Genomic DNA, 23,716 nt, shown 5'->3' on the forward strand with positions numbered 1-23,716 from the left:
GTTTTTTATGATGACATTAACAAGTAAAGAAAATATACTGTTGGATTTCACACTTCTGAGCCACTTAATAAAGCTTGTATTGGAATCCAACACAATAGATGAGGCAAACTGTGATTTGTGAATATGGGTGATACAAATAAAATTTGATTGATTGATTGATAGAATAGAATAGAATAGAATAGAATAGAATCAAATACCTGTAGGGTTGTTCCCCTGTGTGTGTCCGCAAGTGTCTGGTGAGGTTTGCTGAACGAGGGAAGATTTTCCCACAGTACCTGGAGCAGAGAAAGGATGGATGATAATCAGTCAATAACTCACAAATCCCACAGTTAGATCTGTTTCAAGATGTTGTCTTCTGTGACATTTTTACTCCTCTTGTATTAGATCAAGGTGTTATCAAGAGGAGTCGTGTGAATTAGCATCGACACAAACAAAATACAAAATAGACAATTTCACACTGTATGTCTTCATTTGAATTAATATTTAATTAATTTAAAAGAAAACAACTATTCAATTTCTCATTTTATATATTTTACAATTGTGATTTATCAAATGTTTGGCTTTGAATCAGTCCCTGATGCAGGTTTAGCACTGCAGCTGTGTGCCCTCTATTGAGCGGCCCCCCAGCGGCACTGACCTGCAGGCGTAGCGCTCCTTGCCCTTGCGGAGGATGGCCTCTGAGAGGGAGGGTGGTGGTGAGCGGAAGTTGAACAGTGGATGAGCTGAGTGTTGCAGTGAATTGGGCGGTGCATCAAGTTTTAGAGCGCCAAAGCTCTCCAGCTTCTCTGTCATGGTCTCCATGGCTGACATCTGCGGGCAAGGAACATGTGGAGAAAAAACAAAAAACAAAAAGAGGAAAAGGTCAAGATCAAATATATGAGAGATTTTATTATCATACCATTACACCTAAATAGAAACCACTGAAGGGTGTGTGTGTGTGTGTGTGTGTGTGTGTCTGTGTGTGTTTTAAAGCGCAAAAAAAAACACATTTAAAACAAAGACACAATGTCAGAAATAAAAACAGGGAGCGAGGGAAAGAGACAGAGAACGGAAGCAGTGAGGAAGCTGTATATCAGAGGTTAGCCTTGTTGTTTGTTCTAAAGGCGAGTCACCTCCATGACCTGTAACACATTCACAAATGCTCAAGTACCATTTCTCCAGTGCGCCTCCTCCACACACCCTCACCTCCAGCCTCAACCAGCGCTTTGTTCTCCCCATCCTACTTTCTTCTACCAAAGCTACTGTGGCAGACTGGCAAACTGGTTAAATGAGGCATTCAAGGGCCCCACGATTGGACCCTTACAATAAAGTTTGAGATACCCCCAACCGATAGCGGCTTCCCCTCCCCTAGAAGCTTGCGAACAAAGGGGGCCAGTTATGTAGAAGTTTATTTGCCAAAAACAGCTTACATCCTTCCTTTTTTAGTGAATACGGGACGGGAGAGACAGGGACAGACACTCTGTCTCGACGTGTTTATTCGCAGTCTGAGAACGGGTGGAGCGGCGTGATTCCATCATGAGACTGAATTAGAGGTGGCATTGTGTTTGGATCACAGGGGGAATCACAGCTGAGACACTCCGATATAATACCTCTTTACTCGTGGGCCTGTGAAAACGTTTCATCACAGGAATATCGATCAGTTCTGAGTATTGATTTACAAACACTGATAAGCTTTATGAATTAAATAACTGACACAGAGTAAATCATGTGGCTTGACATCCTCTCCTTTGTGTCACATTACAATCTCTCAGAGACAACCAAGGTCACAGGTATTTTCCCAGAAATTAAAAGGCAAAGAATTGTGGCTTCAGTTCTGAATCCATCCGTCCAATGAAGAACATAGTGTTAAAGAAGATTGTGAGCAGGGATGATTGTTGCACTCAAAGCACATTTTTCTTACACCTTGTGTAAAGGCATAACTACACACATAAGCTTGTATGTAAATGTCCTATATGTTAATGCATGCTCATGTGTAAATGTATCTGTCTGTATGTGCACCAAATGTGTGTATTGCAAAGTAACAGTTGACTGAGGACACAGATTTCCAGGTCAGATTAAACCGCTTCCCCAACGAGAGCCCCCCATTCTCCTGGACACAAACACAGGATGTCCTTGATGGACACGGTGCTATTATCTAGCCAGCCAGCCAGCCACAGAGAAAAAAACTTGGAGGGGATTGAGTTATTAGTTGGCCTGTGGGCTCTCAGCGCATGAAACAATGCCACGACTAAGATTAGCATGGCCAAGAGAGGTACAAATCAAACTGTTATTATTCTTTCTTTTATTAATACTATCATTCCTTGCAATCAAGATTTGCAGAGGCCGGGGAGGGCCTAGGGACAGTCGAACAATGTGACTGATTATCAAAGGGGCTGCGATAACAGACTGTGTCTTCTGAAAAAGGTAGAAGTGACGAGGTACACAGGCGCCATTTGGTAAACAAAGGAAGAAATCATACAGAACCCTTGAGAAAATAACATCAACACTGTGGAATGATGGTGCATAGGGCCCTATCAATTCAGGTTGCAGCGGCGTGGGAGGCAGGAGTGAAGTATTTTCACATAATACATGGTATGAACATAATAGTTGATAGCATCTGGGAGTAATAAGCCTATATGTAATACCTGGAGTCAATTCCCCTGTTTGGTATTCCCTTGCTGTAGTTTTTGTTCAAAGTGCATGTACCACTTACTGTTTCTAACTAAGATTACGGCAAGCGCCTTCCTAGATTTGCAATGTGTGATTGTTTGTGTATGTGCGTGTGTGTGTGTGTGTGTGTGTGTGTGTGTGTGTGTGTGTGTGCGTGTGCGTGTGTTGTAATATTACCTGTGGGTGGAAGAGCGGCGGTGAAGGCCTGAGGAACTTCTCCTTCAAAGCTCCAACGGGGTCAAGTAGCTTCCTCTTTTCCACCCTGCTGGACCAACAACAAGGCGGGGGGGTTACGTACCAAGGTCAGGTTCAATCACACACTAACCACCAACCTCTACCATCTCCAATGTGTGTACATAAAAGGCTTGATGTGGCAACAGCAGTTTCTGGTCGAATCGGGGCTGAAATACCTGTATATGGGGTCCATGAAGAATGCCGAGGGCTTGGCGTAGTGCAGGGGTGGTGGCTGATGTGGCTGGGCCTGGTGCTGCTGGTGCTGGGAGATGGAGGATAGGTGCAATGACTGGGAGTGGGGGAACCCAGCTGGTGCTTCATCCTTGATGGAGATCCCCTTTAGGACTCCATACATGTGGTTCTTTCGATTGTGTGGCTCAGCTGCCACGCCATTATGACCACCTCGGCTCCGGCTGCCAATGCTGAGGTCCAATGGCTGTTCTTCACCGCCGGATATCGCTAAAGGTCCACTACTGCTCCCAGTGCTACTGTTGGGGTGTGAGGGGTTTGTCGGGTTGGGATGAGATAACTTGGTCTCCTTGGGTTTTGTGGTGAGATCGAATGGTGACTCCACTTTGGGAGCAGGAGCGCTTGGGGCACCAGAAACTATCTTATGAAGCTGCTCTCGAGGTGACTTGGGCTCTGCCTTGAAGAACATACTAGGATTGAGGGCAGCTCGATCAGCACTGAAGGGATAGAGGGAGTTGTGAAAGTTGGGCAGGAACTGGAAGGGAAACATGGAATGGTAAGGCAATGGACCCATCTTCTTCTCCTGATGAAGACCAATCAAACCTGGACCAAAATATTTCTCCGCAATAGAAGCAATGGCTTTGATGGAATCTGTGGTGGCTGCATTGGCATGCATGGTATTGGGTAGGAGGGCTTGCTCATCGGGTGGAGGGAAGAAGGAGTGATGGGATGATACAGAAGAGAGAAATGGACGATCAAGCACGAGATTCCCCGAACTAGACATGGCTGATATCAACGCACTGTTCGTGTCTTCTGACTGGTGGACTTCTTGACTTGACATGGTCCCAGATGGCTTCCTTCTTTTGCCAATTCGCTCGCGTTCACTCTCGCCGTCACTCTCCAGGTCAGAACCATCACCTGAAGCAGTACCAGTGGTGGTGTCCAAATCTGTCCCACTTGTGGTATTAACGTCTTCAAGATCACTTCCGTCCGACATGTCGGCCATCTTAGATTTTGACTTTGCTTCTCCACTAGAGGATAAATCCAGTTTGTTCTCTTTCTCTTTGTCTTCCATCTGACTCAAACTGTTGCCTCCATTGCTGTTTGTCGAGCTAACCAGGGACATTGGAGGTAAATGTAGGGGACTCCGAGGAAGCTTCACCTCCTGACTGCTGCTCCCCAGCGGGTTCTTTATCAACGGACTAGCCGGCAATAAAGGTGGTCGGGGATACAGTGAAGGTGGGAAGATACCTGGGAAACCATGGGGAAGGGATGGGAAGCCATGGGGTCCTGGGGAGAAGGGCAAGCCAGCATGAGGGTGAGGTCGGGAGGGAAAGTAGTCAGTGAATCCTAACCCTGACTGGTTAAGAGCTGAAAGGTGGTGATGATGGGACTTGGCCTTAGCCATGATGGGGCTGGAGCTCATGGGGATGCCAGGGTTGAACATCCCTCCAGGAGAGCCATAATGATTTTTGCCCTCACAGAAGCGACGGTGCTTGTTGAGGGAGGAGGTAGTGCTGAACAACTGCCCACAGTCCTTACACTTGATCTGGGTGCGGCAGTCAGCATGCATGCGCTTGTGGCGGCAGAGGTTAGAGAACTGGGTGTAGGATTTGTGGCACACTTCGCCTGGGGGAGCAAAAAGACACAGCCCATCAGGGCCTGGTTAAACCCATTTTAACACTGTCTCTAACTCTGAATACCAAATCATTTTCAACATACATCTGAATGGAAACTGATGAAATAGTCCTAGAAAAGGAAGGGAGCTGCTGTGGATGAAATCAACCAGTCATTCTGCAAATGGAAACAGCTAAATCATTCCCGAATTACTGTAGCTGCATTGTGATGTATTTAATGCCAAATAATTACTGGACTAATTCAAGACAGAATTACAATACATATGTTTTCAATTTACTTTACTTGAAAGGTAGAAAAAATAGGTCTATGAATCATAATTAAAAAGAATCATATATCAACATTGTATTTGCTTATTTTTCATTAGTGTAAAAAAGTCCAAACCGATCTAAACTATATGTCAGAAAGCCTTCTGTGGAAAAGGAGCTTAAGTGAATGGGTCAAATTATTTACAGTATAATCAAATTAATAGCAACACAGGCATGATCTCTGGACATAACAAGTGTGCTTAGTTCAGAAAATGTTAGCAGAATTACAAATTGCTGCACGTGGAGAAGAAAGACAGAATAATGTATGATGGAGAGATTGAGGAGGTAGAAAAAAAAGAGACATAAAATAGATGTAGTGATAAGGATGAGGCCATCATGAACTCCCTGTGCTCTCACTTACAGATAAAGGGTTTGACACTGCTGTGGATGTGCTTATGCTGCTTGAGGCCTGACGAGGTGGCGAAGGTCTTGCCACACTCGGGACACGTGTGAGCGCGTGCGCCCACGTGCTGGGAGCGGATGTGGCGCTGGAGGTTGCTGGGATCTGTGAACACCTGAAGTTTGAAAGAAAAATGCAATGCACGCCATAATTAACAATCAAAAACATAAATAAATTTGTATTTTCTCCCAGTTATTATATATTAGACGTTGACATTGTTATTTGTACTTATTGCTTTAACATCCACATAAATTTGCTAAAATCAATATCTAGTAAGGTTATGTACCAAGGCTAAAATATACAAGACCATCAAAATTTCTGAAGAGGTTGAAGCCTGTGTGTTTCCTGTGTACAACTTACGTGCCGGGTATGCTGTACCTTATCACAGTTTTCACACTCAAAGCGCTTGCCACTGTCATGTGACATCTGGTGACGGATGAGGTTGGACTTCCAGTTAAAGGCTTTTGGACACTGGTCACACTTGTATTCCCTCTCCTCTGTGTGGACTATCATGTGTTGGCCCAGACTTGATGAAGAGAGCACACGTTGATCAGTGAGTAGGTTAAGTGTGTGTTGACTATGTATGTTATTTTTTTTTTTTAAGTATTATCATTGTATGTCTGTGTACCTGTACTCATTTGGGAAGATCTTCTCACAGTCTTTACACTCGTGGACGGGCTCGTCGCTGTCCTCGTGCTCCTGTTTGAAGTCCTCTCTCAGTGTGTCAAAGATAGAGCCTGCGCTGGTGCACGAATACTTCTGGTGCCGCCGTAGCTCGAGCGTTGAGGAGAACAGCTCATCACAGTCTTCACAGCGGTACATCTGCTCGTCTACGAACACACAGACACACACAGACATGTTGAGCCATCACACAATTCAAGTCATTATCATCTTAGCTGTGTGAAAAGATGTTTGACATGAATCAGCTGTTTAAATATTATAGTTTGACACTGAGAGAGAAAGTTCTAATGGTACTAAATTATTGTTTATTATGTTTAAGTCCACATAATAATAAAGAACACATCTCCAAACTTGGAGTGTCATTCTACATTTTCATTTTAAGGTAAACCAGATTTCTAGAGGAGGACAAAATATTTTTTTACTATAAGGTTGTCAACAACTAAGGGCAGTTGTGTCCACTGACGTTTAATCAATGCAAACAAAAGTAGAAGAGCACTTACAACCCAACAGTCCCTTTGTTTAACCACATTTAAATTCACAAGATCTTATTACGCAAACTTGCACTGTTAAAGAAAGTTTAAAAAAATGTATAATTCCTAACCAAAATTAAATTAAATGGGTTCTTCCTTGGGTCATACCCCAGCCCCCCTGAAAATTCCATGGAAATTGGTTGAGTAGTTCTTGCGTAATTCTGCAAACAAAGAAATGAAAACCTAACCTCCCTGACGACGGCAACAGCTATATTTTATGGAAGTCAAGACAATAGTGACTTTGCTGCACAAAGAAACGAGTGAGTGCTTATTTACATTCTTTAGGTTGCATCTTCCTGAAGAAGCCGAGCCAAGTAACATACTGTTATAACTGTGATATAAAAATTGTCAATAGTCACTTAACAAGAACAATAGTCTATCTCTGTGTTAGTTACAGCTAAATAGACTCCCATTCAAGCAACAATCCTGCAATTGACATTCACATAAAATGGAAATCAATTAGCAGTGAAACGTAGCCTTCATTAACACAGCTAATTGCTTGTTAAAGCAAGTGTTTGCTTTCAGACTGTTGGTGTAATAGCACACAGGGGAAACAAGAGGGGCCGGTCTTCCCCTTCCATGTTGATAACCTTTACAATACTTCTCACCATCAAGGTCAAACGCATAAAACTCGGGCCAAGTTTTTCAATAGCAAGTTCCTGAGTCAGATGCCAAGTTCAACAGATCAGGGAAAAGCCCAGCGGAGAGTCTTTGTGCGGGGACACAAGTGTGTGTGTGTGTGTGTGTGTGTGTGTGTCTGTTTGTGTGCATGTATTTATGTGAGCATTTTCCAAAAAGAATGAGCCACAAGGAACTGAGGTAAGCAGGGGCACAGTGGCGCCAACCCCATGGTGATTTCAGCACCACCCTGCCATGTACCCTCTTTGCCATGACCTAAGCAGCCAAAGTCTGAGTTGACCCCCGCTAGGTGTCCAAACACACCACACACACCCATCCATCACTTCAAGCTGCACTAAATGGGTTTATCCAAAACGACTTGCGGTGCATTGCTCACCTGTTTTCTACTCCATGTGGCCGTTTATCCAGCTGGAACTTCTTGGACACATTAAAAGGGCATTAGTGGAGCGACATCAATGTTTTCTAACCTTGGGGAGGATAAATGACCTCTCGGTCAATGGCCCATTACACTGAGCTCAAATGCTAAACTAACTCTGACACCAGCGTGCACATATTTCAAGAAAGTACAACTCCTCTTGCAACAGGAGCCGCTGAGAAACCTTCAGGTGCATATGGATCCTCAGGTGTGTGTGTTTCACCGAGGATACACACAAATGAAGGGACTTTGCGTGTGTGCATCGGCGTGCCTGCGTTATTTCAGTTCGTCTGGTCTGGGCTCTTGGGTTGGGTTGGAATGGGGTGGGTGAGTGTGTAGGGGGGTTATAAAGGGGAGACTAATAGCTCTCTGGGAGACGAAGGGAAGCACAATTATGTGCAGTTTAGCAGCTAATCTGGGAGCATGGGTGAGGTCTCGGGGGACTCCTCAAGTCCTCTACTTCAAATTCCTTCTCTGATAAGCCAGACACAGAGAACAGGGCTGCACTGCCAAGCTCCCACTCAGCCCTGCTACACTAGCTTCCCTCTCTCTCTCACACACACTAACACAAATACATGGAGCCAAGCACACAATACAGACACTTTGATCACTGCTGTGAGTGGACAGCTGTCTCTCTCTCTCTCTCTGTTTGCCTGTCTCACTCCATCACAAACATCTTCAAACGGCAGATGAATTATAATGCTCGTTTTGTTTCCCCCTGCTCGCCTTCGTCCCTCTCTCACACAAACACACAATGCCAAATACTTTGGCTGTGACACGCACGCACACATTCTGGCAGGTGGAGTGTCTCTCTTTTCTCCGTCTGCCTCCCTCTTGCATGCACACACACAGAGGAAATGAACAAATCATTTACAAGTCTGCTCCGCCTTTGACACACTCCTACAACACGCCAATCTGGTTCTCGTCCATACTCTTGAGCTCCCCGATTTGAGATCAGTGCATAAACTGTGCATCACGCAGGGGGGGAGGAGGACTAGAGTGAACTGCACATCTCACGCACATCTTGTTCTCCCTCCATCCTTTTTTATGACCAATGACAAGTAAGAGTAATCCGATTTTTGGTTTTTCATCCGTGGATCCAGAAACACAACAAAACAGCGTTTACCTGACAACAGCCCTTCAGCACAATAAGTCCAAGATGTTTTCAGGGATACAGCGGAACTACGGGCCCTTTTACGCTTAAGTGAACATTGAAAGAAAAGTCCAGGTCGACAATGAACAGCTGTCCAAGTCAGATTATGAGATAAAATATTGAACATATTCAGTCTGACTTGCAGAGACACGGTTGAAAGGTAGCTGCAGTGAGTCAGGTTACCCACTCAGAGGGTGGGGGGGGGGAGACGGGCGGCTGAGAGCACCTACAAATGTGGTGGCCTTTGAAATGTGAGACTCTTACCAGACAGCAGAGCACCTCACACGATCGTGCAGATTTTTAGTGATAATATAACCGCAGAGCAAAGTTCAAATAATAAATGCACAAATGAATTGTCTCAACATCTAATTTGATTTAAAAAAAATCCAAAATACCAAATTCTTTAACACGAATCAAACTGGAAACACTGGCTAAAAGCGAGTGCATCCATTTTTAATAAAATGTAATTATAAGGCTTAAACAACATATTTTATATTATTAAACATTTGAACTATTTTTGAGCATATATGTTGCTTGTGATAGGCCAGTCATTTTAAGCATAATATTATAATATCTAACCTTATTTCATCTGTTTATTTATTTATTGACTTAGGCCTATTCATTTATTATATGTTTCTGGTGGTAAGAGCCAAATCACTAAATGCAACAACGTGACAAAGAGTAAAGATGAAATATGAGTAAAAACCTTTTAAAAAAAAGACTGATAAACTATGAATTTTAATTTGGCCTAAAAATAAAAAGATTTCATTTATTGTGCTTTGGTCGAGGTGAAACAATTCCAAACAGCTTAAAGTTCATCATGTGTTTCGAAGGATACTGTTCTGAATATTGTCTGATCTTCTCGTTAAGAGAAAAAGCTTCAACCTGCTCAGGATGGAACGTGACATGTGCCAATCTATTTTCAGGCCGAGAGGCCCATTAGCCACATCCCAGCTTTGTGAGCGCGCAGTTCAGACCACAACCTCCATTATTATTGGCAGGTCCATTTTAAATGACTGGTCCACACGCGGCCTTCAGCCTCAGGCCTTAGAGGGGATTTAATTCCTCTCTGGAAATTCATGATTTGAATAATTCACATTTCTTGGGGAAGAAAAAGAAAGAGGAAATTCGTGAAAGGAGAGATGGTGTCTTTTTTCTGTCCCTCCTCTCATCACATGTAGCGGGCTCTGGAGTGTGTTGACCGCTTAGAGCAGCACAGGATGCAGGTTGGAGTTTGTTTAAAATGTGCGCTAATGACGCGCATTAATCTTACCTTGTAGGTTGGGTGCCATGGATCCCTCGGGGAAAATACCGTCCTTCATATACACTAAAAGCTCCTCCCCTGCGTCAATGTCCCGCACCGCTTTATAATAAATCTGAGAGAGAAAGAGAAAGAGAAAGAGAGAGAGAGAGAGAGAGAGAGAGAGAGACTTTAACTTAAGGTCAACATGGATTTAATAAGTCTGAACCTTCACATTTACTATCGCAGTTAAAGGAAGGACCTTATGTTGAAATTGATCATATTAGCATATTAATATGTTGTTATTAAGAAAAAAAAACATAATACATGTCTTAATGTAAACTATAATATCCAGACTATATGGAGGATCATTTATCATCTGAAATATTCACACTTTTACTATTTATTTGTCCAAATTAAAAGGCTGTCAGATATTAATTTTAATAAAAACACCCAATAATTCATTCCACATTCACTCACACTTTATAGAAAATAAACAAAACGAATATAAAGTGTTCACCCGTCATAGGTCAATTAAAACGAGGAATAGATTAGGTTTTGTGTTCTTTCACAACAATTAGACGTTGATTAAAAGAAAAGTAGAAAAAAATACAAATAAAAAATGACGTTGTGATGAATCTAAACAGTCTGAACGAAAATGAAATAAACATCAAAAAGCTTCTCCTATGTTTTTTTTTTATTTCCATCTGCAGAGAACCGGAGAATGTCGGGTCTTATCTGCACAACACATCCCCTTTAACTCAGCTCGTTTTACCCGTGTGATCCAGCATAAAATATGTAATTATTCACTGATTTTAAGGTTTATTTTTCCACTATAATAAAGACGAGGAAAACTGAGATAACAAGAATATAATTTATGGCAAAATCTGAGGCCATTCATTTCCCAAGGCCTCATGTCTCTACCCAGCATCCAGAAAAACCTGTGAAGCAAACTACGCTCATGCAATAAAATACACGTCAAATAAAAATGTACCAAATCAAATAACTTAAGAAAACAATTATTCGATTGAAACATAAAACAGCATCGCAATAAAACACAGCGCAAACATCGACTTCAAGTGGCTGCATGCAGAAACATGTGGCCTCTGAGCGCATGGGGGCGCTCTGCACCAATCCAACGGTGCAGAGAGGGCAGAGCACACACACACACACACACACACACACACTCACACACACACACTCACGGAGGAAAAAGCTGGGGAAAACAACTCGCAACACTTAGTGATCCTAAGATGAGACCAGGACCAGCTTTTACAAAAAACCTTCTTACAATTAATATTATAGAGTATTAGGCCTACACTGTTATAATAGTTATAATTAACAACAGTAACAACACTCTGGCTGCGGACTCTTCTCTCGACACTTTTCCGACCTGACCTTTCTCTTCTCCGTGAGCCGGAGGAGTTGGGAGAGTTGCGCGGCGCTGCGGAGAGCCTCCAGCTGCAGGAGCACTTCGGTCCCGGTGGAGTTGGCGACGCAACCCATAGTAGGTCTACCGGGGAGGGCAGCGCTGGAGCCGGGGCGCAGGAGCGGAGCGGAGCCGGGGAGCGGAGGTCGCGGAGCAGCCGGGCGCGCTGCGGACGGACGGACGGACGGACGGACGGACGCACGGACTGACGGTCGCGGATCGGTCCCTGTGGCTGGATGAAGCCCGGCGCGCGTCTGCCGGGCTGAGCTCTATAATCTAGTCAAGTGAGCGACTCTCTCTATGATGATGAAGATGATGATGAGTCTCTCTCTCTCTCTCTTTCTCTGTCTCTCGGACTCTCTCTCTCTCATTAGTGATTCCCTAATGCCCCTCGGTGTTCTCTCGGTTACCCGTCGGCCACTCCTCCTCGTCTTATCTCCAGCCAAAAGGATTGAGGGATCTACGGCGCAGACCCCTCCCCGCATCTCCGATCCCTGCAGCCGCTGCTTGATAATAAATCTATTATCGATGTAAATAATGGATGAGACAGCCTCGGCAGACTTGAACTCACCGCGCTCCCCTCAAACACACCCCATGGAAGCCACGGACTTACACACGCACGCGAACGTATAGATAAGATCATAAATATCTACCTTATCGATCGACATATTGATGACATGTTACTGAACTTGTGGTCAGAGCGCTGCAACACTGTTTCCTTCACTTTCTTCCACTTTGGCCCAAACTTATCTGCACTGAGTTGGGAAGCTCTCAGGTCTGGATTAAATGAGATAAGTAATAATAAAATAGTAACTTTAATACAACTTCTGAATTTTTTTTTTCTCTATAGCCCTTTCACTCATCAGCAAAACTGTTATTTTTAAATTCTATTATTTATTAGCATTATTATTTGACTTTTACTTAATCAATATCCTAACTTGTTTTAACAAAAACAAACATTGCATAAAACGCAACAAAAATAGGTTAACTGGAGAAAAACACTTAAAAAATGTATAAAGAATGAACAAAATTAGAATATCTTATTTGCACAATTTTTTAACTATTTTTCACGCAATTTTTATATGAAATATAACTTGTAATCTGTTCATTTTAAATCTCATGAAATCTCATATCATTTTATGTGATTAGATTTGTTATTAGATAAATCTTTTTGCGGTAAGCTTCTGTTAAATATTTTTTCTTTTAAACAAAAATAGACAGTTAATTAATAAGTACTTTTTAATTACCTTCCTAATTAATATCTATAGTGTCTTTAAATATTTTTAATCTTTCAAAATCTTTGTTGTTTTTGTGTGTGTGTGTCTTTGTGCGTTTGTCTTTGTGTGTGTGTTTCCTACAGTACAAGGCCTACACACTCATGCCTGTCTTGACCTCTTCCCATCTCTGTCCAGTGTTCAGGGGACAGATGCCTCATCGATCAATGCCAGCCGTAGGGGCCGCAATAATCCCCCAGTGTTGCCTCGTACACACACACACACACACACACACACACACACACACACACACACACACACACACACACACACACACACACACACACACACACACACACACACACACACAAACAGTGTCTGTTTATTGATGGATCCGTCCGGGGGTAGAGGGGCAGATCAAACACTGTTGGAAAGGGCTCCACTCCAAAACACAAAAGATGAAGGACTGACAAGAAGGTGGACAAGGTTCATCTCTTTTTCAAAAGCCCATCTCCTACACACCAACTCACATACAAAACACACACACAAACACACACACACCACCCATTGCGCTCTCGGTTTCTCAGCCGTTTCCTTCACTAGATGCAACTTTGGCCTTAGAACCACTGAATGGGGTCGCTTACACACCAGTTTATTCGTTATGAATGGGAACTATTTTTTTGTGCTAGACACATGCATTCACAAACATAAACTCACACAGACAAACACACACACATAAAACATGGGGATTTGCCCGAATATTGCATTAGGATAAAACTGCAGCAGGATCAGGTGAGAAAAGTTGTTTTGAAACAGTGGCTGTCTGCACATACATGCAAATAGCACTAGTACATCTTTCTGACACACACATACACACACACACAATAAAAAAAAAAAAAAAAAAAAAAAATCCAAAGACCAGCTTAACTTCTAAAGAATCTGTATCCAAAGTAGATTTACTGTTGCATATGAAACATATACAAAATAATACCAAATTATTGCAAGGCCATAAACATCTAAATTATGCATGATGATTCATACATTTGTTCATCGTGCATCATTAATGACAAACAAATAAACAAATAAATTATCCACTTGCTTTTTAAAAGGTTACTCCTTGCATCTGAATTTGCCCTGTGTGCACATATTTCCATAAACTCATGCATTGTGCATGCTGATACGATAAAACAAGAAAAAGGAAAAATCACTGAATAGTCTGTTAAATTATACATTTTAGCACTGAGTGGCTGCATATGTGTGTGTGGGATGTTTGTAAATAAATCATAGGGTCATACCTGTGAGCCACTACACACCAAGCAACTGGTCAGGCAAACAAAAGCAAAGCCATATGCTGCGTACAAACAACCACAAATACATCAAAAACCCATAGTGCACTTGGCCTCTTCTGGTTCTGATAATTCACCACAATTTCACCGGTGTCCTGATTCTTTCTTTGACATTGTGTGGCAGTGGCAGGGGGCACTGATGTGAAAATCTTAAAAGGATTAGGCGGGTTGGTGTTGCCAGCCAATTGGTGCTTGTCAATCTCGGAGGCCCCCGTGTGTTCGCTCTCGCACCAGGTCCGAGTCCCCTTTCTCTCTATCGGTCAGGCTTAATGTCTGTGGCTTAAACGGACACACTAGCCTGTCCCCTCGGTGTGACAGAGTGACAGGTGGCAGATCAAGACACGAGGACGGAGAAAGAAGACAAAGACGGCGAGGAACAGGCGGCCAGAGACCGAGACAGGAGGGGGAAAGAGCCATGTAGGCAGGGATTAGGAAACAAATAACAGCGGAGTGACAGGAATGTGGAAACACACAAGCGAGTCATATGGATGCATTTGGTTACTGTCACACTGGCATCATGACTCATGTTTCAGTGCCCCATCTTATTCCTGCTTTGTTCCTTGCATGGTGTTTGTTTTGAGCCGGCACGATTTCACTCTCAAACTGCACCGAAATTAAAATGAAATATGTGTGAATACATGGCAGCTGGCATTTCTTTTAGCAGAAACTGGGACAAGACTCAGCAATGCATAACAGGAGAAAAACTGCTTCTGCAGGCCAAACAGAAACAGGGAAATATGCTCATATACTGCAGCAGTAAGTTGTGGCGCACACATTGCATGGGGTTGAGGTTAGAGCCTAGTTAAGCAGTTGGGGTTTTATGGGCACTGACTGGGAATCCTTCCAAAAGTATCTGATGCCCTACGCAAGTTTCTTCAGAGCGAGAGTGGATGGGCCATAGGAAGCAGCAAGAGAGAAACTACTCTGTCTACAGAAGAAAACCAAGTTTTGTGTGATGGTTGTTATGTGACTCAATAGTGGCAGGTTATTCTTCAGCCTCTGGAGGTGGATCATTTCCTTGCGGCACAATAAACTGGCCCAGCCTCCATTTTGCCCTCAAAATGGTACACACACACACACACACACACACACACACACACACACACACACACACACACACACACACACACACACACACACACACACACACACACACACACACACACACACACACACACACGCACACGCACGCAAGCCTGCTCATACACATCAACACGAATCAAAGTGTCGAAAATTGGGGGATGGGAAGCAACCAGAACAATTCCCCTCACCTGGTCTCCGGTGAGGTGACAGGCTGCGAGGTTCTGCTCCTCGAATGACGGGGCACAGCGGACGTATTTGAGCCAGCTGGGGCCGGTGGCATCCGGGCCTGTGTCCAGCGCAAATTTGACGTTTCCCATGTCATCGACCACCTGTTGGGAGAGTGACAGGTGACATTAAGAAAAAGAATGGAACAATATTTATGAAAAACAACAGGTTATCATCAAACAACCAATATGGAAAATGGAATATTTCTAAAAGTGACATTTTCAAGGAGGTTCTAGGCGGTTTTAAACGTAACATTTGAAATGGGCACATAACAAGGCTATGCCAGGAGTTTGATGTCAGTCAACCTTAAGACAAACAGAGGCAACATGTCAGTGGGTGTTAGGGCCACCTAACCCTGTCAGTCCTGACAACTGGAAGAGGAAAGAAGGAGAGGAGGTGAAAGGAGGAGGGAGTCGACTAACTGTGGCTTCTTTCACTTGTCTAAAGACTTTCTCTGGCACATATTGATCACCTTTTGTAACCCCGACACCCCCCTGAGACTCCAAGAGCAGGTTTCATGTTACCCGCTTTCACAGAGAATGAAGGAGGATGGAGGTAAAGATGAAGGAGGAAGAGGAGGAGGAGAAAAAGAGGAGAGGGGCTTATTGTGGAGCGAAAATTGAGGGGAAAACCAGGATGGAGTAACAAAGCTGTGTGTTTGGCTGAAGAGAAAATGGGATCTCATTCTTGATAAATTTGGAAATTATGTATTATAGAAAGATCTATACAAGTCCCTGAAATTGCAAAAATAATTGATATTTTATATCAGACAACAATAACTGCATTTATGAAAGAGCAAAGATTGTAAAAGGGAAAAGACAAAAAAATGTTGCCTTCTCCTCTTGGCTCCTTCGAGTGCATTTGTGTGCGTGTGCGCGCGCGTGTGTGAGTGTGTGTGTGTGTGTGTGTCTGTGTGTGTCTGTGTGTGTGTGTGTGTCTGTGTGTGTCTGTGTGTGTGTGTGTGTGTGTGTGTGTGTGTGTGTCCATTGGCATCTGTGTCTGTCGTGGTTTTCGGTGTTGCTGGGGAATCTGGGGGCGGCTCGGCTGAAACCCCCGAGTTAACCCCCTCGACCGAGCTGAGGGCTGAAGCTCCGATTTCGCCCTCGGCACCGCATGTGATACTGAGCCTGTGCGATTCCTCCGGGGAGAACTGGCCTGAGACAGAACAACTCCTCTAATTACAACTCCCAATCAGCCTGGCCAGAGTTCAGCACTGACCTCTAGCTCGACTCTTGCGCGCTCCTAATCACAGTCGAATGTCTGCAGAGGGAAATCGAGGTGTGATGGAGAAGAACCAACAAACCCACTGACGTTTTTAGATGTGCAAGGTTCGCGAACTTCCCTAACTGGCTGCCCTTTTCTTGAGGCACGCTATGGTGCTCTTTTTCCCAGCTCGTAAAGTGTGAATGGTCATGTTCTTGTTGTCTGGCTTGAACGCGTGCAGAAGGCGTATTTTTCGTGGGCGGGGGTGCAGGTGCCAAGTTTGGTGAGTAAATATATATGTAAAGGGGTCTGGTTGGAGGTGTGGAAGAACTGCCATGTGCTTGTTTGTACGAATACGGTAACCGTTTTAGGCGGATGTGTGTACGCATGGCTTGATGTGGCAGTGATGTTGTGCTACTTTCGACCCAAGGTGTGAGTTTACCCTCTTCACAAACTACACCTGCTTCAGAATAGCACCGCCTGTTAATGCCTTGGCTAAAAATAATTCATCAAAATCTTGACTTGACTTGCTTGAAATAAAACCGCTGCTTGTGTAAATGCATTTGCTGATTGTGAGAGTGGAACCGTTTATGGTAATCAGTTCCTCTTATGTATTTTCTGTCAAGTACACTGAGTTACGCTCACAAGAACACTATGGTAATGTCCAATGGAGGATTTTATATAAAAACTGACTCCTGTCTCTTCCTCTTAGATTATCACTTCAACACTCGGCTCAAGTGAGTCCAGGCTTTTATTTTAGGTGAGATAACTAACCATACATACCCCTAAACCACACACACACACACACGGTCACAGGTATCATACATGTCGTCTGAACACAGAGAAAAACTGAGATCATAGGGGTATTGCGATTGTGAAGGTAAAGTAGCTAGAGTCTGAACAGAACGCACATGTGTGATTACTACAAAACCTACATATCGAGCACGGTCGTATTAATACACACACATTTTGTTCGCCCCTCTTCTCCTACACACACACACACACACACACACACACAGCTGAGGGTCTTGATCGTGGGCTTAATGAGCAGCAGACCTGTGTGTGTAGTTCGTGCACATGTGTGTGTTGTCTGGGAGGCCTGCTAACACCCTGTCTCCGGGTGGAAGCCTGATTTATAAGGCTTCAAATGAGGTGCAACAGAGAAGGAGAGCCAGAACAAGCCCACGGCTGATTGTTTGTTTATTTACCTTTTCTTTTTCATTGCCCCCCCCCCCCCCCCCCCCCCCCTCCTCTTCCAAACTCCCTACCTACGTCATGTGGGTGACGAGGACTCAGCTGGAAATCATCAGCTCCACGTGTGAAAGGGTTTCGAGAAAACAAAGCCAACCTGACTACTGAAATTTTTTTCTCCCAGAACCTCCTTTCTCAGACCAGAGGCCGAGACAGAAACGACGACACTGAAATATCAGGGTTGTTGTTTCTGTGTTGATTAAATCACCATTACCTTCATTTGTCCAGTCATTCTCTCAACTCAACTCTCCAAGCCAGTTTATCAAGGGCCTGTGTTCAACAACCCATTCCTCTCCTCAATTAAATGATTCCTATACTTGATTGAGTTGAATCTTTTGTGAGTTTGTACAATCGTTCTTATCAGTAACTAGAATGGCACTCAGTAGAGCACATATTGCCAAGGACCAACAGTCAAGCTGCATCAAAGTGCACTGACTCATAAATATCAGGCCCCTAGACATAGCCAATGTTTTCATCAAGATCCATGAAGTATTCTCTGGAAGCCAGTGAAAAAAAGTCCAGGAACCATCCCTTGATCTGGATCTGGATCTGCACCACAATTGATTGGTGCCACATCCTTTCATTAAGTTTCTCCCTCCACTAGTTTTGCGTGATACTGAAAACTAACAAACAGACAAACCAACCATCAAGGTAATGGTGGAGGTAATAAAACCAATTCTATTCACAGTGATAAGTGCTGCAAATTTGTATTATGTCAAATTTGGAAATGAGATGTTTGACAGCAGCCGTCATGTGATCAAACAGGTTTAAAACAGAATTCCACGTGAGATCAACCTATTTCAGTAAGAAAATAAAGGTGAACATTAAAATTATTACTTAAACTGTTCGTTGGAAACATCGATCACTGCGTAGAGATTGAGTTCCTGGTTCAACTTTGGCCTCCCAGACAATGAGCACAGTTTCTTTGTGTAGTGACACAGGTGCTCACTTTTCGTTTCACCCCCTTATAAATAATTTTCACATAATGTGTCAAAACTGCTTAATGATGATTGGCCCGCTCGTGTTTCTTGCCTCTCTGGGTTTCTAGATTTCACAGCGTTCAGTGTTATTATAACTGATACATTTGGCAAAACAAATGAAGATAAGATCACAGTTGTAATAACTGAGGGGAGAATTATCATTTATACATATATAATATATATAAAGTAAAATGAAAAAAAAGTAACTCTCATTAAGTGTATTCCTATATCATTTAAATCTATATCACATATATTCCACTTCCAAAGTTTGATCTATAGTTTTATTTGAATAGTATCAGGAAATAACCAATGTGTGAGTGCGTGTGCGCGCACGTACACACACACACACACACACACACACACACACACACACAAGCACCGACACAATGAGACTTTGGAGAGAGAAGCGCCTCTGAGTGGACAGGATGCAGGGCAAACTCCACAGGAAGCTCTGATAAGAGCACGACACTTGTATTGCTCCTCACAACACAAAGGGGAACCTTTGACAGCTAGGAACCTTTAATGGATGTCTCGGCATGCCTTCTCCCCCGCCAGTTATATCTGACGGATGTGTGCGGCGCGCAGGGCTGAATTAGTAGAGGAAAGTTGCTTGTACGGGTAGACGTTGGTGACAAGGTACATATTATTTTCTGTAAGACGGAGAGCAGAAAATGGAAATAGCAGCTCAGAGCGTGTGGTGATTGTGATTTTGATGTGAGATGGAGATAGAAGCAGACTTTCAGCATGTGAGACCTAAGTGCGAGGTTATTGTGTGTCTCTGAGGGCATATTTTTATCAAGTGTGATCTTAGTGCTTTGTTACTCTGCCCGCGGTCTCAATGTGTGAACACACCCTAGTTTGCATGTGTGTCTACTTGTTTGTGATAGAAAAGAGTCTCCGTATTCACACAATATTTTTCTCACTGATAAAAAATTATGCAACTTCATTCTGACTTATCTATACATGTTTTTTGTGTCAGAGAACAGACAAAGGTGTGTTTTCTTTAAGTATTAACTTCAGTGGATTCAGCTACGACATAATTGATAAGTAATATTAGCTTTTTTCTCATCAGGGAAAATCAACATGAGCAACAAACTATGACCATCCATTTATGTAGAAGTCTGTGTTTTTGGAAGTGAGGTCCCACAAAGAAAGATAGAGAAGAAAACTGTTTTTCAACAAACGTTAGCTGAAAGATTTCTCTGCATTTAAGCTTTTTTTTTTATATCTGTGGAAAACAGGAAGGCATGACTGTGAACATGTTGAGAGAAGGCCGACTCTCCCCTTGTTCACAGACGCATATCCTGGGGAAGTGGCCGGCAAATGAAAACAGGTTGTTTCAAAGGGAAAGAAGAAAGATGAAGGAAGCCATTTAATTTTTATCATGCTTTTAACATATCTGGATGAAGAATATGTGCAAATGTGCAGGGAGACAAGCAAGGACTGATGATGAACTTCTTCTTATAGCCGCTAGGGGGCAGCGTGGAATGACAGCTCCTCAGGTAGAGGAGCTGAAGTGGAAATGAAACTTCTCCCCTTCTCTGCAGCTGTACACACATGCACATACAACAAAACACAAGGCCGGGGTGGTTGTAGACAATAAAAAAATGGCAGACAGAGGAAGAATTCTGTGCAAACACAAACACACACATGCACACATGCATACTGCCTTAACGTGAAGAGAGGGACAGTCATGGAAATGGAGCAGCGACAGTGACAGATTGAGTGGCTGTGAAGTGGGCTGCGGAGCTGGTTGTTAGAGGTGTTGCAAATTAAGGTGCAGGATGACTAACAAGAAATAAAGAAGTGTGTGTGAGAGTGTGTATCCTCTCTGGAACAGGGTCTGTTTCCAGTTGGGAGGCCCCTCAACACACACACACACACACACACACACACACACACACACACACACACACACACACACACACACACACACACACACACACACACGGACAGACTAATAAAGCGGCTGACAGACTGCAGATCCCCACAGCCTCCGATGTGTTTGTGCACATTTACGTGTATATTCATGTGTGTGTGTGTGTGTGTGTGTGTGTGATGGATGGGGGCCTGCAGAGATGCCCCTACCCTGCCACATCACTCAGCAGTCTAAATGAGAGTGTGTCCGCTCACATTTGTGTGTATGTGTGTGTGTGTGTGTGTGGAAGTGAGAGGTGGACAGGCACACTAGGGGTCCCGTCAATAAACCTTCTGTGAGAGCGAGCGATGGAAAAAAGACAGAATAAAAGACAGCGAAAGAGAGATTGTTCACAATGAAATAAATTCAGGGGGCAGCGAAGCAAGTTGCCCAGTCAAATTAATAAAAGTATCTCACTCTTTATTCTACATGCATGTCAGTAAACGTGGGAGGAAGGTGGATGTGTTGTAGGATGAGATGTTTGATACATGAAAGAAGAGTAAAGAGAAAACTATGGGCCAAAATAAAGGTCAATAAGATTTTGAGCCTGTGAAATGATTTAATTGCTGTGGTTGTGTATCCCCCTTTTTAAACTTGTGAAAATAAATGGAAAAATGAAAGTTTGTGGATATGTAGAAAAAACGTGTTATTGGAGAAAGAGTCAGAAAATATTTAAATAAAATTTGTATACAAATAATATCAATGTTGAGATGTTTTCTGCTTTGAATTTGAACTCCAATATTAACCAAAGCTCCTTTATAAGAACTAATTTTGGTTAACTCAAAATTTTACTTTTACTCAAGTGTACATTTTTCTTGGATTGATTAAAGTAGTACAAATTTCCCTGCATTGGTCAATCCGGAGAAACGTTAAAGTAAAAATGTACTCAGATGTGTTGTTTAAACAGTAAACGTCAGCAGAATTATTCATGTCAACCATCGTAGACAAGCTTTAATTAATACAGACACTCGTGATTTGCATCAAATCATTTGAACTATTTATCTGTCACATCCTCAAATTTACATTTCAGATATCAAACATTTTCAGTGGAAATGCAGAGGGTTGAGTCTGGATAAAGAGTCAGTGGCAGAGTGTTTCCTCAGGAGGAGCCGTGCTGTGAGTATAGATTGGGCCTTTAAAAATAATGTGTGTGTATATATGTGTGTGTGTGTGTGTAAGGCCTATTACTGATGCTGGTAATAGTACACCTGTGTAGCCATGTCTGGCAGCCTAATGACAGCTAAAGAGGAAACAGGTTGTAAATCTGCACACACACACACACACACATACTCGCGCACACACGCACGCGCGCGCGCACGCACGCACGCACGCACGCACACACACACACACACACACACACACACACACACACACACACACACACACACACACACACACACACACACACACACACACACACACAGTCTAACACTTCCTTTTATCATGGTAAAAGTATTTGAGTTGAATACCACAAATTTACTGTTTGTATAATACACAAGTGAGTTCCACTGTAAAAAGGTGTGTGTCTGTGCGTGAGATGTATCACTAGTAATATGTATGCAAGGTGTCAGAGTGTGTGTCAGCAGTGTGCAAGCGCATGTGTTGTGTCTGTGAAGGTGAGTAAAGGCGTGTTAAATGTGACCCATTTTATCTGGGCCGGGCGGCCATCGACATAATTAAAAACCAGGCAGGCAGGCCAGAGAAGGCCTGGGGCCTTGTAAAAGCCATCTGGGTTCTTGTGTGTGTAAGTGTGTGTGTGTGTCTGTACATGTACCGTGTGTGTGCCAGAATGTGGCTCGGCTCACTAATGACCAACGTGCTTCTCTTAAATCAAAGTCTCTGCAGCGACCGTCACACAGCTATCATTTGTGGTGAGCGCTCCTGTGCCACACTGAAAACAGCATGTGGAAAGTTCCAGCCTCTCCCACACTCACAAAATCATGGTCAAGTCTAATTTCATTTCGTTTGCATTTGACCCTTCTAACGTTTTCCTTAAACCACGGTTTGAACTGCAGCTTCCATACAGGTGAGAATCCAAGGATGGAAGTTCGTCATCCAAAAAAAAGGCAGAATAACAACACAAAGACAAAAATGTACATCTGATAATATCTTTTACTATCTGATAATACAATAATCATCAGATTCAGTTTTGCTCCTACAGTATCATGAAAGAAGAGCTATGCGTTACTTCACAAACTCACAAACAGACTAATATGGACTATTGTATTAACATTAAATTGCTACAATACGTTTCTTTCTTTCTCTGCTTTTAAAACATCAACTCTGCTTTTAGAATCCACCAATAACCTTTTTTTTTTTAAATTTTGGGATTGATCTGAAACGTTGTGTGTAGCTGATGACTATACCTTCAGCCACTCGGTGTTATTTTTAACGTCACGCCACCGTGTCCACCTCCGCACCCCCCGCAGCTCATCTGAATGAGCAGGTTGCCATGTGCCGGGTTGCCAGGTTAGGGTAACTTTAAACAGGAAGTGTGAGCACTTTAAAAGAGGAGAGGCGGGGAGTTTTCAGGCTGGACCTCGTTAATGAAATGGCTGCATGTTATTTACAGCCCCCTGTTAAAAGGCTGGATGAGTGTGTGTGAGTGTCTGTGTGTGTGTAACGGCACATGGTTTCGTAGGCCATCATATGTTATGTTTTTTTATGCAGGTGTATGTGCTTATGTGCGACTTTTTGCTTGTGTCTGTGTGTTTTTATGCACATGTGATTTGTACCAGTGTGTGTGTGTGTGTGTGTGTGTGTGTGTGTGTGTGTGTGTGTGTGTGTGTGTGTGTGTGTGTGTGTGTGTGTAGTTGCCATCATGCTATGTCTGTTTTACTGTTGGACAGCCTTTCTCCAGGCCGAGGTTTATGATATGTATTTAGGGCAATTAGTGAGCAGATATATTGGCTCATTATAGTGAAGCAGGTGCAGTGTAAATGGGGAAATATATGAACAGTACATCAGGGTCACACACTCTGTCGATGGTGTTTG

General features: G+C 43.2%; 1 protein-coding gene across 8 annotated transcripts in view; it reads right to left on the minus strand.

Moving 5' to 3' along the window:
* The window catches only part of prdm16 (PR domain containing 16), a 178,998-nt gene that overhangs the window by 10,281 nt on the left and 145,001 nt on the right, over positions 1–23,716 (minus strand). For 2 of the 8 annotated variants that reach the window (XM_034590304.1, XM_034590309.1), the window contains exons 4-12: positions 15,334–15,474; positions 10,107–10,209; positions 6,044–6,245; positions 5,776–5,941; positions 5,377–5,530; positions 3,060–4,734; positions 2,827–2,914; positions 638–810; positions 198–275 (exon numbers count right to left, since the gene is read on the minus strand). In XM_034590304.1, coding sequence (XP_034446195.1) covers positions 198–275; positions 638–810; positions 2,827–2,914; positions 3,060–4,734; positions 5,377–5,530; positions 5,776–5,941; positions 6,044–6,245; positions 10,107–10,209; positions 15,334–15,474 — 2,780 coding nt within the window. Of the gene's footprint in view, positions 1–197; positions 276–637; positions 811–2,826; positions 2,915–3,059; positions 4,735–5,376; positions 5,531–5,775; positions 5,942–6,043; positions 6,246–10,106; positions 10,210–11,471; positions 11,887–15,333; positions 15,475–23,716 lie in introns of those variants that run through there. The other 6 variants (XM_034590305.1, XM_034590311.1, XM_034590306.1 and 3 more) reach the window with 6 other exon arrangements.

The sequence above is a fragment of the Hippoglossus hippoglossus genome, chromosome 7 (genome assembly GCF_009819705.1).
Source record: "Hippoglossus hippoglossus isolate fHipHip1 chromosome 7, fHipHip1.pri, whole genome shotgun sequence".
Classification (NCBI taxonomy): domain Eukaryota; kingdom Metazoa; phylum Chordata; class Actinopteri; order Pleuronectiformes; family Pleuronectidae; genus Hippoglossus; species Hippoglossus hippoglossus.